At 36.5% G+C, this 18,009-nt stretch overlaps 1 protein-coding gene across 2 annotated transcripts in view; it reads left to right on the top strand.

The window, feature by feature from the left end:
* The window catches only part of Dpp4 (dipeptidyl-peptidase 4), an 84,472-nt gene that overhangs the window by 18,547 nt on the left and 47,916 nt on the right, over window positions 1-18,009 (top strand). Inside the window, exons 3-8 of one of the 2 annotated variants that reach the window (XM_013029126.1) lie at window positions 4,739-4,837; window positions 5,497-5,588; window positions 6,787-6,867; window positions 13,453-13,505; window positions 13,617-13,689; window positions 14,410-14,530. In XM_013029126.1, the coding sequence (XP_012884580.1) occupies window positions 4,739-4,837; window positions 5,497-5,588; window positions 6,787-6,867; window positions 13,453-13,505; window positions 13,617-13,689; window positions 14,410-14,530 (519 nt within the window). The remainder of the gene's footprint in view (window positions 1-4,738; window positions 4,838-5,496; window positions 5,589-6,786; window positions 6,868-13,452; window positions 13,506-13,616; window positions 13,690-14,409; window positions 14,531-18,009) is intronic. The other variant, XM_013029133.1, reaches the window with a different exon arrangement.

The following is an 18,009-nucleotide window of genomic DNA, read 5'->3' as shown; positions in this document are numbered from 1 at the left end:
TTTTACTACAACAGCTAAGAGAAGTGATAGACCACCCTGAACCCTGCTTAGAGATTTCTTTAACCTAATATTATGATTCATGACTCACAAATCTTGCTTTCTACAAAGCCCTATGGCATAGACACAATTCATCCAAGTTCTTTTCGTCTAAAGGTGGCCTTTCCTCCATTTCCAAAATCTTATCCTCATTTCTAAGCCCTCATTGGATTGACCTTTATTCTTCATATTTCTTCCATTATTCTGATCATGTTAACTTACAAAAATTTCTAAGAAGACAGAAGCTCCTTCTGTCCATTATACTCTGTGTGTATGTGTGTGTGTGTGTGTGTGTGTGTGTGTGTGTGTGTGTGTGTGCTGGTACTGGGACTTGAACTCAGGGCCTGGGTGCTTTCTCTTAGCTCTTTCCCTTCAAGACTGGTACTCTAACCACTTGAACTCCAGCTCCATTAATGACTTTTTTATGATTACTTGGAGATGAGAATCTAAAGAACTTTCCTGCCCAGGTTGGCTTTGAACCACAATCCTCAGGTCTCAGCCTCTTGGATAGCTAGGATTACAAGTGTGGCCACCAGTGGTAGTCTTCTGAGCCCTCACTAAAGTTACCCTTAATGCTTCATCTATTCCAGCCACTACCCATTCATTACCCAGTTTCAAACATGTTTAGCAACACTCTGCTTCTCTAATACCAGTTTCTGTCTTAGTCTTTTTGTTATACTGTTACAAAATACCCAAGGTTTCATTATTATAAAGCGTAAAAAACTATTTCTCATAGTTCTATAGTCTGGTAAGTTGAAGATCAAAGTGCTGGCAGTTTCAACATCTGATGACAGTCTCATTCAGCATTCTTTCATGGTAGTAGGCAGAGAGGGGGAAAAGATCTAACTTACTTTCTGTCAGCATTCTTACAAGGCACTAACTTATTCATGAGGATGGAACCTTTATTTCTTTAATCACATCCCCTCCCCAAATCCAGACTTCTTAAAATCTCACCAAGGGAATGAAGTTTCAATATGAATTTTGAAGGAATCACTATCATGGAAACTGTAGTAAGGGTTGGTTGAGTCATTTTTCCCAAGGCAATAAATAGGCCTGCTCTCAAATCTAGGCTTTCTGATTTCCAAGCCACCATCTATTCAACTCTCATAGTGTTTTTATTTTAGTCGATGCAGATGGGTTGTAGCCTGCATGTGTGCTGGGTAATCTATCCACAGTGTCTGAAAACCTTTCAATCAATGTCTGCTTCTGCTATATTGTTTTTCCTTTGTCCCCATGTCAAGGCTGCTATTTTTTCTAGAGCAAATTGTGATGTAACACCAATTTATTTCCTTATACCCATCACCAATACAAAAACATCAATGTGGAATGTTAACTAATGAAATCAGGTATCTCTTTTGTGTCTTTAACAAGAAGATCTAACTGTGGACTAGAATAAGTATATTTCATTGTAGATGTACTTCATTAACCGTTTGTGTACTGAAAGCTTATCTTTTTAAAGTAGGAACATTATAAACTATAGCTTAAAGAAGAAAAAAATGTTTATGATCCATGGACATAAAAATATTGAAAATATACTGTAGTCAAACAGCAACAATAGCAAGACTATTCCATAGAGTTATATTCCTTTCTTGTTTGGATCTTATATTCTGGGATTACTTTCTTTGATGTGGATGCAAGGATTTCTTAGGATACTTTAACCCTTTGAAGAGAATTGGTTATTATGTTGATCCATTCAACATTCTACTGTCCTACCTATTATGACTAAGAAAATGTACTATCATATGGTTTAACCTAGGAGATGCTGTGGCTAAAGAAGAAATATAAAATGCAGCTAACCTTTTAAAAATTTCTAAATTAAAGAACATCTGAATGTAAGAGTTTCTGTATGAGCTGATGGGTAACATATGATTAACCACTTTCCTTGGCGAGCACAATGCTTTGAACCGATAAAGTCAAACGAACGACATGTCCCAGGCCCCACCAGGAAAACCACACAAGCAGCCAAGGACCTTCATCTGTTGCTGCAGCAGTGCCCTGTCAGGGAGCAAGGAGACACGGAAGGAGAAATATGAGCATGTCCTATATGAGTGTGACAGAATAGGTTGTAACTTGGCAGCAAACTATGAATTTGCTAAAGGTCAAAACCTGGACTTGGCACTCACATCTCACAGAACTCGCTTATCTAGATGTTTCCAAACTGTCTTCCAATGTGCCCTGCTTATCAAATGGCAAGGCAAAAAAAAAAAAAAAACCCACCAGGGAACATTTGTTGCTCCAATTTAGCCAGGCTGCTCTGGGACTAGGTAGACAATATGTAGAAACTGGGATACAAAGTTAGGGTAAAGCAGCTGAACATTGGCCCATAAGCCAAGATCAGTATGGGCCTTTCAGAGATATCTAGGACCATAGCTCACAAGCCATCCATCTTGGTTGCCAGGCCATCAGCAAGTAGATCTGTAAGCGGAAGTATGTGTGGAAGGGAGCCTGAATGTAGAGATGATATATTTAGAAAAGCCAGAGGATGAAGAAACAATGAACCAGCAATGTCTGAGAAGGGCAGATCAGGTTAAGTCTCAGTGAGAAAGGCATCAATGAATGAAAAAGTAACCCAGTTCATTGGGTATCAGGTTATATGAAGAAAATTTTGACTCAATTTAACACTCCAGATGTATGTTGCCCTGAAAACATGTTGGAAAATATATTTTTATAAGATAGCACTTAAATGTATGTGTATGACTATTATAGGTGGTCAATTAATTCCTTTAAAAAATCAAGAGCCAGTGACAGATGTTCTGTGTTGATATATCTGTTTTGTTATACATTTTCAATGCATGCATACACATACATGTTCTAGCTCTTTTTTTATAGATCCAGATAGCTATATTACATATACTGGGCATGTGAATGTCTATCATCATTTATACTTCAATTTATTTGGGATACATATTATGTTCACTTTAGAAAAATAGTTCTTGAGAACAAAGTCTCCTTATGTCCTTAGTAGTATTTACCAAATAACATTGTTTAATGATGATTTAATGCATGAATGAATGGATGAATGAACACAAATAATTGAGGGCACACATACAGGTATGTGGCTATTGTCCTCTGTATGACCTTCAAGTAATATTGCACAAGCCTACAGAAAATACAGATTTTTGCTTAAAGATTGGCTAGTCCATGGGCTTATTTTATCCACTTGTTATCTTTCTACAAACAAACATGAATGTCTTACTTTCAGGGTGAAAATTGAATTGAAAAACAAATAGATTTTTTTAAAAAAACTTCTTCAATCTTCTTAACAAACCAGCTTTAAACAATGTCAATAAGTAGCAAAGGCAAATGTAACAAATTTATCTATTGAATTAGGAGGTTTTACAGGCAGATGCAAGACTGTCATCAGATATAAAGGTACAAAGGAATAAGATCTTAGGAACATTTTTTTTGGAAAAATTTTTCCTGTAAAAGAATTGTCTTCTCACAGATTGTGGAAAGTTAATAAGAGAGTTGAGCTTATGGCTGTGGTAAAGCACCTGTCTAATAAGCCCTGAGTTTAAGCTTCAGTGATGCATCACAAATAAAATTAATTAAAAGGATGTGCTAGAAAAAAGTAGTTAAGGGATTCCTGAAGGAGCTGACCTTGTGGGTGGGTGTTGTGAACACCCAAGTATGTGTAAAATACAGAATTTGGGCAAGGATGTTAAGCTCTTTGTCAATAATGGACAGACTTTTGGGTTGGGAAGAAGGAATCACACTGGTTTGATTATGCTTAGAAGTTAGAATTGTAAATCCAGGAACAAAACTTTTTAGTACCATATCATCAAACTGTGTTACTGTTTTTTTTTTACTTGGTTTGTTTGTTTTGTGTAGAGCTTATGAGGGAGGGAGCACCAGAATAAAGTGGCATTGTAGAAAAATTACCCCAGTGGTGGTACCAAGGCTAGGAGGGTCAATTACAAAGAAGTATTGGGGAAAAATAAAAAAAGGCAAGAGATAGTTAAAAACAAAATGACTTCAGACTTTGAATGGGTTTCAGGTAAGCAAAAGACAGAACTACACAGATTCTAGCCACTGAAATAAAATTAGTGCTGAGGCAAAGCCCCACCTCACCAGTGTGGGATCAGCATATCTGAAATGCCTCTGAGGAACAAAAGTGCAGTGGACTCTCAAGGACTCAAACATGGATGATCCAGCCCTGAGCAGACCATGATCATAACTGAACACAAGTAATGACTGATATGAAATATGCCTAGTCAAAGGAAAACATTCTGTATGTGCAAACTACCTACTATATTTCAGAATTAGTATGAGAAATAGATTATGAAAGATCTCAGTAATAACATCTAAATATCAACTTTATGTTGCAATGGTCATATTTTGTGTATATTGGAATAAATGAAATATGCCATTATAATTACTTTGGCTTCCCCCCCCCAACATGGCAACAAAAACAAATGAATTTACATTGCAATTCTATTGACTTGGCCCACCTCAATGTTCACAGAGAAGCTTATGAAACATATTCAGTATATTCCCTGGCACATCAGACTTTGTAGTTAAATACAGTTTCAATACATCTATCTGGTCCAAAGTTTTTTTTCAAAATGTAGATTATATTTGACAAAGGTATTCCTACATTTTGTGATCAGGGTGAATTGTAGAGAACCATTTTGTTTATTTTATCTCAAACTGACATTATTCCATCTTTCTGAACATTTGCCTCTTTTTATTTTTCAACCAGCAGATGATGCTGCAGCTGACAGCCGCAGAACTTACTCTCTGTCTGACTACTTAAAAAATACTCTACGAGTGAAGTCCTATTCTTTGCGGTGGATTTCAGGCAAGTTATTGTTTTATTTTTGTGTTGCAAATGTTTTATTTTTGTGCTAGTACTGCGGTTTGAACTTAGGGCAGGGGTGTCGCTCTTAAGAATTTTTGCTCAAGACTGGTACTTTACTACTTGAGCCACTGCTCCAGTTCCAGGTTTTTAGTGGTTAATTACAGATTAGAGTCTCACAGACTTTCCTAGGTTTTAAATCATGATCCTCAGTTTTTAGACTCCTGAACAGCTAGGATTATAGGCCAAAGCTACCAGTGCCCAGGATGATTTTTTAAATGTTTATGTTAATTCTTGTTAGGTTGATTTGCAAGGTGTTTTGTGGCATTTAGAAGACATAAGTCTTGCTTCAAAAAAACAAAACTGTGAAGAGTATTTACCTTCTATTTAGAGGTGGAAAGGGAAAAAAGTCAAGAAAATGAAAAGCTATAAAATATGTCTTTGGTATTCACTATCAAAGTTAAATGTAAATTGAAACCTTATCACAAATGGCAGAATGAATTAATGCTTGTGTAATATTCATCATTTATGATTTCCCAACCTAGAAATGCTTACTTCATCCTTCTATGTGATTGCAGTTTGATTTTTATTACATAACCTTTGGCTTATGATAGTGTTTAATATTAATTAGAAATACTGATTTGGTCATTTTCTCTCTTTAGATCATGAATACCTCTACAAACAAGAAAATAATATCTTGCTATTCAATGCTGAATCTGGAAACAGCTCCATTTTTTTGGCGAACAGTACATTTGTATGTTTCCTCACATAATTAACTGATGCATGAAACTCGGGGGATATTTTTCATTACTTTTCAAATTCATGACTACTATCATTGCTCATCCTGTTGGACCCTCTGCAGCACACGGCACAGTGGACCTTTCTCTCTCTGAAATGCTCCCTGCCTTGGCTACCTCTTACTCTTCTTTGATGACTCCTCCTCTGCCTGTACTTGTTTTAATGTAAGTGTTTTCCAGGTTGGGCCTCTCCATGCTATGTGCATGTGAATGTCATACGTTCACCGCTCCAGTGCTCCCCTTTCTGCTCCTGATCCTCATTTGTGCATTTAGCACTCACTTTCTCCTAAGATGCAGACTTCACTTTCCAACAGGATGCTGTCTCCTGCACATAGATTACCTGCAGGCTATTTTAAGTTACTATCTCAAGCTGAACACCCCTTCACTATCCACAAGCTCAAATGATCATGTTCCCAGTGTTAATATTCACTTTTTTTTTCCGGTCACTCAAGCTAGAGACTTCAGAATCATCTTTGGCTTTCCTGTCGCTGCTATCACTAGCTACTCAATAAACCATGTCACCCCATGGATACTAAGAATTTCACAGGTTTCCACTTCCACTGGGTGGACTGGTTCAAATCCTATTGAGTCTCATCAGAGTGAGAGTCTAGCCTGTGTCTCTATCTATGTGTTAAAGAACAGACCAAGGGCCTGTCCAAGTCCAGGCTGATACGGCCCCCTTCACTCTCTTCTCATCCCAGCCACCATGTCACTAGAGACTGCCTTTGTAAAACATAAACATGATACTCTCATAGGAAAGACAGGACAAATCTCTACATTTTCTAGTTGAGTCCCAGCAATCCACTGATTTGACATCCTCCCATTTGTCACCTTGTTCCTGCACCCCAAACTGTGTACGGGTTATATACAACCCTCTACACTGCATGCCCTTTGCCACATGCAGCTGAGATTTTGCTCATTCTACTTCTCCTGTGGAGACAGCTCTTTCTCTGCTCTGACCCCAGCTTTCCCTTCCCAGCTGACAAAGACCAACCACTAACCTTCAAATATCATGGTCACTTGAATAGGTGACTTGCCTCCTCTCCTAAACTGGGTGCTCCCAAGGCAAAAGCTATGTAGACATAGAACAGGTAGCAGGTACTGACTGATGGCAGTTATACTGCTCAACTTCTTTTTCTTCTATTTGATTGACAGGATGACCTTGGCTACACTATAAGTGATTATTCAGTATCTCCTGATAGACTGTTCATTCTCTTGGAACACAACTATGTGAAGGTAAAAGAAATACTTTCTTACTATGGCATTAAAGGAGTTATATGAGTTTCATTTTATAACTGATTTAAACTGAATGTGCATTTAATATGGGTATCTAAGTTAATATTGGTACAAAAAGTCACTAATTCAGCATGAAAAATATATACTTATTTGTAAAGTACAAATGTTTAAAAATTACTTTGCGCTTCAAATATTAAAAAATCCATTTAATATTGTGTTATAGATATGGATAACATAACAATAAAAGTTTGCAACAAATATTTATTGTATTATTCTAAGTGTACATACCTGACTGTACATCTGGCAATATAATCCTTTATTTCCTTTCCACTCAGCTTATATATAATGAAACCTTCAGTGTTTGCTTTAAAAGAGGTAAAGATCAGTCAGGCACATTGGCTCATCTCTATATTTCCAGCAACTCAGGAGATAGATACCAGGAGGATAGAAATAAAGAACAAGTTTAAGCAACAATTTAGTGAAAACTTATCTTATAAAATCTGTCCGTAGTGGTGACATATCTGTAATTTTCCAACTACACAAGAAAACCAGGCAGAGGAGTCACAATCTAGTCTGATTCTGGTAAAGAGCACAAGTCCCTATCTGAAAAAATAAATAAAGGAAAAATAGTGTAGGGACTATGATTTAAGTGGTAGAGTGGCCTGTTTAGCAAGTAGGAGGCCTTGAGTTCAAGTCCTAGTACTATAAGAAGAAACAGCTAAAGCTCCTGTCCTCCAGAAGAGACTCTGTAGGATACCCCACACCCCATACTGATCTTTAGCTCCTGCTGTATATATGCCATTTGAAGGAGGACAGCCTCCATTCTCATAGTAGAGGTCCAATCCAGAGTTCCCAGCCTCCTCCAGTCACCCAACACAGAATTCCCACATGTTCAGGAAGTTTGCTATTGAGCCTTTTCATATTTAGGATGGGTGCAACTCACTGGTAATTTTAACTTCAGCTTCTTGGTTTTTTTCATACAATAAGTAACAGTTATCAAATGTAGGAAGTTCGAAGGAATGCAGAGAGATATACCCTGCATTGAAAACAAAATACAAAGTAGGGATTCCTAACCCTGTCTGTTTTTCTAGGAATAATGACTTGAATGGCCTTATCTCACATACCAAAACTGCTGTACTCAGGCCAAGCAAAGCATTCCCTCCTCCTCTGACTGTCTCAGGATGGTAACTCTCAGTCATAATATTTACCCTGGATTCACTCTGCAGGGCTCCATTTCCTGCACGGGAAGATTCAGACCAGGTTCTGCTAAATCCATCAACTATAAGAAAAGCTGTCTCCTATGCCAACTTGATCTATTATTAATTAATATAATCAATTGGAAAACTCAGAGCTTATTGTACTTACTTCTGCACAAAACAGATTCACTTGAGCATCCTTAAAAAAAAAAATCCCAGCATCCACTCTCAATCCTCAATAAAATGAAGCCTCTAGTGGTAAAGCTGTTATTAGATATTTTTACTGCTTTGGATCATTTTAATGAATAGCCAGGACTGAGAAGCACTGACTAAATGCTTGTCCCTGTTAAACACTGTGATGTACTGGTAAGGGAGAGGCAGTAAAGGAATAAACAACAGCCCCTCTGGCTGTTCAGTCTAGGTTGACTCCTGGATGTAGTTCACTGGTAGATGTTAGTTTAGACAACCATTCTTTGTGATTTTTATTCATGTCACTGGTGCCTAATCTGTATATGTAACTGTTTTCACTCTATTCTTCTTTTCCCCTAGCATCTATACCCCAACCAGAATCCAAAGTTCTTCTTTTAAAATTGAATTACATTACATTACACAAGTTTCTAAACTCTCCACGATATCTTATCATGCTCTAAATAAAATCCTAGCATAAAGAAAGGCATCTGTGTGGCCTGTGGGCCTTGACTTCAGGCTGCTTATTTGGCCAGGGCTTCTCTTCCTGGTTTCACCTTAGAATCACCTGGGGAGATTTTGAGAAGCACAGATGCCCCTGCTCCTACCCAACATATCTACTTCAGCATTGTTGTAGGTGGTGCCCAGAAAAGTGGAGAGTTAAGGTCCTTTATAAGAGTCATGATCCAAGTGGAAAGAGAGCTTCAGGAGCACAGTTCAAACATGACTCTCATTCTCGTCTATTGCTATTGCTTCCTTCTGGGGTCCTCTTCTCCTTTCCTCTATCTTACACTCTATTAATTTAGAGCTGAATGTCTTTGGTCACTTTATCCAATATTGTCTCCTTCCACTCTGGAGTACCTGTACCTCATAAATGACATTAGCCTAGGTCCATTAGTTCAAAGCAGTTTGGGTAGTTTATTATGATTCTTTGCTTATTTCTTACTTTATCTGCTATTTTTAGGGCCACTGGTCCCATGTTTCTGTCACTGCAGCACTAAACCTCATGGTACTCATTGAATACTTATTAAATGAATATAATTCAGTGTTTACCAAACATTGAATTGCAAGGCTATTGGATCTGTGGGAATATAGCTCCCCCCTCTAAATCTCTTTTGCTTACAAGGTTATCCAATATATTTTCCTAAACAGTGTAAATGTCTTAGCTAACCAATGCTCAGTAAGTATATCAAGAAGAAAGAAAAGGCTGATTTTTATTGTGTTTCCTTGGTAATACACTGTTCAATTTTCTTTAGAATCTCATTTCATGGCACTATCATGACTGAGTGCATCAAGAATGATCCATTGTTATTTCTAACAATTTCTAACAGAAAATGAGTATCTTCTAGCCTGGAATGAGTGTTCTCATATCTCTGCTCATTGCCAAATTCTCTGGAAATAATAATAAATCGTATCACTGATCACATGTTGTTAATGCTCTAGAACATTACTAAGTACTTCTCATGCATTTTCATGCAACTGAGATTTCAAATGTAATTATCATTGCTTTCCTAAAAAGAAAGTTGAAGTATAGAAAAAACCTTTCCTGGTTCTAAACAGTGGAGACTTCAATCCAGGTTAGAATAGTTTGAATTCATGCTCTTAAACAAGATCTTTCTTATGTTTGGATTGCTCTCTCTCTGTCTCTGTCTCTGTCTCTCTCTCTCTCTTTCTCTCTCTGCCACAGTTTAACTGAGTCTCTGTGAGACCTTAGAAAACTCATCCCAAGGATCACATTTTGCACAAGCTCCCTTCTAAGGTGAATTTGTGGTTTCTACTTCTCCTTGCTCACCTCTGTAGTACCTTTTAACATGTGCTATTGAGATTCTGTCATTGTAGTTTTCTTGCCTACGCAATTAGGCGACTTAAGGGAAGCAATGCTACCAGCATTTATAGACAAAATAGACAAATAAGTCTGTTTCAAAAGAGGAAGCGAACTTAGCAAATATCTTGGGTTTCCTGTTGCAACTCACAGTGGTGTTGTCATCCTGAATGAGCTCAGCCCTAGTATTCCAGCCTGTACCACACCTTTTGGCTTTAACAAGTATTCTGCTTGAGGTTGCCCAGAAGCAAGTATAGGGTGTGTCAGAAAAATGCATGATGCAAGAAAGGAATGTATGGCTTAGAAGAAGTGGGAATTTAATAAATGCTGTTGACAAGAAGGTGTCCTGGAGTGAAAAATGATTAAGTAGTGAGATTAGGAACCCTAAATCCTTATTTCGGCTCTGCTATCATGTAGCTGGGGTCCTTGAGTTACCCATTTTACCTCTCATTTGCATACATATAAGTACAGTTTTGTTTTTCATTTACTTATTTCTTAAATAGCGACTATGTGTTTTATACCACTGGATTCTAGATAAATTAGATAGTATTCTACCGGTAAGAGTATGTCAGGGAACACAAACGTACAAAAATTTATATTAAAATAGCTTTAATCTTTATCTGGATCTACATGTGCATGTGATTTTTCACAAATGCAAAGATTATATAATATCTAAAGATTATATAATATCTATGTACATTATATCTTCAATCTTTCCTCCTCTTGGATCCCTGAACTGTAGTGTATGCCTCCCCTATATTTTGTGTTTTTCTCTTACTCATGTAATACAACTGAAAATATTATGTTGAAATATATAGTGAGTCTTTTAAGTTATTGCATGTTCTATAAAAGTAGAGTCCTATATTTACACTTCTCTGTAACATGCATTTCTTAATATCATACAAAACTCCATTCAAGTCATGGCTCCAACTCATTTAAAAAAATCTTAGTAGACTTTATATTTTAGGGCACCTTTTGGGTTTTACAGAAAAAAAAGGTTCCTGCAACCTTCATCTCTCTCCCATCTATTTTCCTCACCACTATCTTGCTCGGAGTTTGCCACATTTGTTTAAACTATAACAAATTGACGTATTATTACTAATGCAAGTATTGACTTTAGTGTATGGCATGAATCCATTATTATACTGCCATAGTGTTTCTCCACTTGCTAAAGTTTCTTATATTCTCTACCTGTTTGCCCTTTCCCTTCTGAAAAGCAATCATTGATCTTTTTACTGTCTCCACAGTTTTGTCTTTCTCAGAAAATAATATGGTTAATGCAGTATATAACCTTTCAGACTGGCTTGTTTCACTTAGCAATATGTACAGATGACTTCTAATATTTGTGGCTTGAGAGCTCTTTTCTTTGTATTACTAAATAGTATTGTATGGATCTAATATAGTGTGCTTATCCATTCATCTGTGTGTGTGTGTGTGTGTGTGTGTGTGTGTGTGTGTGGTACTGGGGCTTCAATTCAAAGCCTTGCATCCTTGCCACTGAAAGCTGGCACTTTGCCATTTGATTCACACTTTTCTTTCTGGCTTTTTGCTGCTTAGAGTTGAGTGATAAGAGTTTGGTGGCATTTTTCTGCTTTGGCTGGCTTAGAATTGTGATTTTCAAGTCTCAGCCTCTTGTGTAACTAGTATTAAAAATGTATGAGGGGCCTGGGAAGGTGGCTCAGTGGTAGAGCGCTTGCCTTGCATGCATGAGGCCCTGGCTTCCATTCCTTAGCACCACATAAGCAGGAAAAAAAAAGCCGGAAGTGGCGCTGTGGCTCAAGTGCTAGAGCACTAGCCTTGAGTTGAAGAGCTGAGGGATAGTGCCCAGGCCCAGAGTTCAAGCCCCACGACCAGAACCTCCCTCCCCCCCAAAAAAAAACCAAAAAAAAAAAAACCTGAGTTCTAGATATGAATACCTCCCATTATTTATGCTATTGGTATGGTTGTAGTTAAACAAGCATGGTTTAGGCTTGTTCAGATAAAAGCAGCAAGTTGTAGTGTTTGGCAGTGGTTGTTTAGTGGCTCACGACTGGACCCCAACCCCCCCCCAAAAAAAAAAAACAAGTATGAGCCATCAGCTCCTGGATTCCCATTCACCTATTATGGAAGTCTAGCTTTTGTTACTTCCAAGTTTTAGTAATTAGGAAGGAAAGTGCTGTAAAGATTAGTGTGCAGATTTATGGGTGAGCTTATCTTTGCAACTTAGTTGAGTACATAGATACATTTACTTATTTCCCCATGTAATATTCTTTATGAAAAGGTGTTTTTTTTTAAGTTAAGGATTCAATATGTTGATTAGATGAAGACTATTTAGACTTTGCTTTAAATAAGTTGTTTGTAAAGACATTTTTCCATTTTTCTACAACTTACAATTTATCAGTAGAAATGTTTATAATGGTCTCTTAGACACTTAATAATTGTAGAGTCTGTCATGACTCTACATTTTTCTTTTCCATTTTCCTTTTGTCATATTGGTCTATATTTCCTATCACTTTTCTTTTCTTTTTCTTTCTTTCTTTCTTTTTTTGGTTGGTCATGGGAGCTCAACTCGGCCTGGGCACTGTCCCTCAGCTCTTCAACTCAAGGCTAACGCTCTACTACTTGAGCCAGAGCTTCACTTCCAACTTTTTCTGCTTATGTGGTGCCCAGAAATCAAACCCAGGGCCTCATGCATGCAAGGCAAGCGCTCTACCACTGAGCCATCTTCCCAGCTCCTATCACTTTTCTTATGTTTGCATTTTTCTAGTCTCCCTATAGAACCAGTTTTTTTTACTTGGTTGGATTTTTTTATGTTGATGTGTATGTTTTCTATTTCATTACCACTTTAAACTTTACTATTCCTTTTCCCCCTTTTATTTTTATTTAGTTTGACTTTAATTTTAGTTCTCTGCAGAGGGTTGTTTAAAAATTGACACATGTGTTTTAATATATATTTCTAGGTAACTTAAAAAAATCTAAAATACCAGACATTTTCCTTACCAATGTAAAAAACTAAACATCTTTCAACATCAGCATCATCAATAGTCATATATCTTTGAAAAATTGTATAGGTAAGATAGATATAAAGTGAAAATGTACTTTTCTTAGATAGGAAGTCTTAACTTACTATGCCAATCATTATGGATATTGTTGCATAAAAAAATGGCACTTTGTCTTCTATAGTCCTGAGAAAACTTCTTGAAGGAGGTGGTATCAGAGCAAGTCTATCAGTGAAGTCCTGAGGAGTTTGTTCCATATGCTCTGCAGGTTTCAAAATTCTAAAATTCTAAGTATGGAGTTATACTGCACAATTAAGTTTGAGATTATGACACCTGTCATCTTGAGAAAGTGGCCAAGCTGTCAAGAACCATAGAAGCCTGAAATATCTGTTTTCTCTTACAGCAATGGAGGCATTCCTACACGGCTTCATATGATATTTATGACTTAAATAAAAGGTCAGTGAATTCCCCATCAAACCTCATTAGGCTTTGCTAATATAATTTTTACAGGAAATCCCACTGTGAGTTATTCATTTTGGTAATGCTTCCTTTTATCCTTTTTTCCAGGCAGCTGATTACAGAGGAAAGAATTCCAAATAATACACAGTGGATCACGTGGTCTTCAGAAGGTCATAAATTGGTTAGTGAATCTCTTTGGTTGTCAGAAAAAAAAACTGGCTCAAATCTTTCATAGGCAAAAGGCATTAATTTTGGTAGAATGCAGACATCTTAGAAATCCAATTAATTCATTGTAAAAATGTCCTGTTATTGTTCAGGACAATATCTTACTAAACTAACATAGGAAGTGCAATTCCTGAAAGCTTCTAAACATGTAGTAGGGAATTGTTTATTCACTGAGAAATTTAAATTCTTGTTTTCTACTGAGCTCAGATACTTTTGAAGCATATTTGATTTCTACTAGGTTAGTGATATTTGGAGTCACTGTACACATGTCTTCACGTTCCATTGGGCTAGGAGAATGTCAGAGCTCAAAGAAAATGGAATGCTTACCTGCAATTAATTTCCCTCTTCAAACATGCAACTGCATTGCTCCTACTTATTCCCCCAAACAGAAATTCACAAGCACATACCATCCAGTACAAGTAGTCAGTATACGAGGTCTGCAATACACTTTAGCATCCAGTAGTTGTAGGTATAAGGTAATTTTAAAATGTTAAGGCTATTTTCTGCATTATTTAGAACTATCACTTGAGTCTTTATCCTTTAAGAATGTCAGGGAATATTTACTCTTCTTGCTCAAACTTACTGTGTAGTGATAATATGATTCCACAGTGTATTCAGACCAAAAGTATCCTATAGTATGTTATTATTGATCTGAACATTTTTCAAATCTTTACAGGCATATGTTTGGAAGAATGATATTTATGTTAAAACTGAACCAAACTTACCAAGTCAGAGGATTACGCAGAATGGGAAAGAAGATGTGATATTTAATGGAATAACTGACTGGGTTTATGAAGGTAGAGAAAGCTTTGTCATAGAAAATCTATACAGTTTTTAAAGTACTTAGAATTTTTCTATAATATGTGGACATATGACCCAACAGAATAATTTGTGTTCTTAAAAGTATCATCCTATCTCTTTTTAGAGTTGACAGCACCAGGTATCTCACAGATGAAGAATTTCTTAACAGTAACTAGACAGCCCCTGCCCTCCTTCTATCACAATACTCTGCTTGTCTCTGCCTTGCTACAACAATAAGCCTCTCTGTGTAGGTAGCTTTTCTGGTTTTACTGTGGCATAAAATCCTTCAGATTAGCATTATATGTTTCTTTAACCCAGAAGTTTCCAAGGAAAGCAGATTTCTGCAAAAATAAACAGAAAGATGATCAAATACTATTTGGAACTTGAAGCATTGAGGGGAAAAAATAATGGGTTCATTTGAATTTGGGAAAATCAGTTCTTCATTCATCATGATTAATGAAGAAAAATTAATTAGATAGAATGAATAAAAAACTAAAGTTTTGAAAAGGAGCATTCTTTTAGAATAAAGAGTTTTAGAAATTACTCTGGAAACCTTTCTGAAACTTAGACAACATTAAAAATACTTTAATGTTCATAATTGAAATCATTCATGAAGCTACCTCATACTTATCAGAAAAACTTTTCTTTCTTTCTTCCTATTATAATTTTACTTTATAATTTAATTTTGATTCTTGCTTAATCTAGTCCAATTAATAGATGACAGTATAACAACAACCACAGGTAATAGTAAAAAAAAAAAAAAAGATAGCTGAATGTTCATGGTTTATGCCTGTAATCCTAGTGACTGAAAAGGCTGAGATCTGAGGATCAAGATTCAAAGGCAGCCTATGCAGAAAAGTCCATGGGACTCTTACATTCAATTAACCACCAAAACTGTGAAAGTGGAACTTTGGCTCAAGTGATATTGTGCCAGCTTTGATCAAAACGGTTAGGGAGCTCCCAGGCCCTGAGTTCAAGTCCCAGTTGTGGCAGCGAAATAAAAAAAAATTAATTAATTAAATAAATAAATATAAACTGTCCAGAAATAAGAGAAATAAGTGTTTTAGTAAAACTTGAAATGAAATAACCTGAATTATTTACTTACTTATAGTTACTTAGAGACTAAGAACTAGAGTGTACATCACAGCCAGTCCTCTTGGATTTTTGCTATTGAGTAGGAAAGCATCTTTTCTAAGCAATGTTTCTCCTTCAGAAGTAGTAAAGTGCTCCTAAGTTAAGCTAATATGTGCCATCCTTTCTAAGGTAGACCACAGCTGCAAGGATCTCATGTGTTCATGTCTGAGTTATTACACACAGAAAAATAACTTTAGAGCTCCCATATGGGCTTTGCTTTAAAAATGAGATTTTAGTCTCTAGAGGAAAATTACTGCATTTTCAATATGGAAAAAATATGTTCTGCCTTACAAATAAATACTAACTCAAAACAGAAAACATTACCTGCTATCTACTTTAACAAATGATTTTTTTGTTAAAAATAATAAAAGAAACAAACCTTACCCTAATTATACTGATGTTACATTGTTGCAGCTGTGTTGTAGACCAGAATAAATGGGTAGCCACTATCAGGATGAGATATGAACTCAGTATTTGAAGAGGGTTTTAGTAGAAATTGTAGGTCCAGAGGCCTAAGGGCTGGGTTCTGGTTCTTACCTTACACATTTCATTCAGTCTCTCAAAATTTTAATTTCCTTGTCTATAAAATGGCTAAGAAGATACTTGGAGGGGGAAGGTTGTGAAGATTAAATTAGATGCATTTCGCAAATCCTAAATGTTACTTGCATAAATGCAACTTGAAGATACAGTATGAAGCACTCCGAGGGAAATAAGCTTCTTTCGAAATACTAGATTTCGTAGCTAGAAATGCTGAAAAGGCGTTGGGATGGGCAGTGCAGCCTGGCAGGGGGAAGCTGGAATCAAGTCTGGCAGGTCTGGATTAATTCTTGATTCTACTAGTTCTAAGCCATGTTACCTAAGGTAGAATTCTGTCTCCTTTACCCTTCCTTCATTTTTTTCATCTGTGTAAATGGGTCTTGATAATTAACAATCATGATCATTTTTGATGATCAATTCCTAGTAGATAACATTCTTTAAGTGTCAGCCATTTATCGAGATGATTATTCATTTCATTGTTACTGTTTTTACTGCTCCCGCAATTGTTATCACTGAAAGTGCATTTTGAAGCAACTTTCAGATTGCAACTTGCAAAGATCTTAATCATCAGATCAGTGATAATTTCCTTATTCTAAGATTCCAGTTTTTAATGCCTTCGCTTTTACATTTACCAATACCATCACATGAGACATAGATTAAATAGGAGTTTCTACCAAGTCTGCTTATCTGTTATATTTCCATTACTGTAACAAAATACCTATAAGAAACAACTTAAGAGAAGAAAGGTTTGTTTTGGGTCACAGGATAAGTGGTTTCAGTGCATGATAACTTGGCTACAATTGTTTTGGACCTGTGGCAATTCGATACATCACCACAGAGAGTGCATGGCAGAAGAGGATGTTTATTTCATAGATTCCAGGAAGAAGAAAGAAAGGAGAATCCCCTTCTGGGGTATTTCCCCTCTGACTAATTTCTTTCTACCAGGCCTACCTACTAAAGTTTCCATCACTTCCCAATAAGACCAGGTACTGAGAACCAAGATTTTAACACATGGGCCTTCTAGGAACAATATACATGGAAACAATCCAAACTTAAATTCTCCATTCTCAGTTAGTGAAACAGATTTGGAAATTTAAAGAGCCACAGACTGAATTTTCCCATGAGCAGATCTGATAATAATTGTTGGGAGGAGCTGCCTTTGTCAGGAATTGAAACTGAGTCCAACAATGTAGTAGAAAGAAAGGCATTTCTTTCATTTGCCTACCTCTCTGACCCTTTTCCCATATATCAGAAAAGGGGAGTTAAGCCAAGTGAATTTTCAAATTCCTGACTGGACAAGAGATATTCCCAGTAGGGGTCTCATGAGGCTATTGCCATTCTAAATCCATTCTTCCCATACTTTGTTTTTGCCAAGAGTAGTAAACTCTGGGCACCATATTAGTTTGATAGCCTAGAGCTACACGCCACCCAACAGCACCTTGTGGGCTCAGTACAAACTCAGCCCAGTTGGGGAGAATATGCTGGCATTTTGACTGTTAGAAAATTAGAAAGGAAAATCAGCCTCTTGTGTGAAATTTACTTTTAGTATGTTTTGAGGCATAAATTTAGAGGATTATAAAATAAAGGAAAAAATGTAGAGCTTATATTAAATATCACATGCTAAAATATTCTAAAATGCTTGAATGGGTTACTTATTTTTATAATCTAGATATATCTTTGAAGATTTTATTTTCATTCACTCGTATTACTCTGATTTTGGAAGCCCAGCAAAAGTGAAGTGGTTCATTAGCTGAACTCTACTGTAATTACTCAAGCTAATGAGAACAATATTTTGAATGCCAAA

The sequence above is a fragment of the Dipodomys ordii genome, unplaced genomic scaffold (assembly GCF_000151885.1).
Source record: "Dipodomys ordii isolate 6190 unplaced genomic scaffold, Dord_2.0 Scaffold5, whole genome shotgun sequence".
Lineage (NCBI taxonomy): Eukaryota > Metazoa > Chordata > Mammalia > Rodentia > Heteromyidae > Dipodomys > Dipodomys ordii.
The sequence above is the reverse complement of the archived record's forward strand: the minus strand, read 5'-3'. Positions and strand labels throughout refer to the sequence as shown.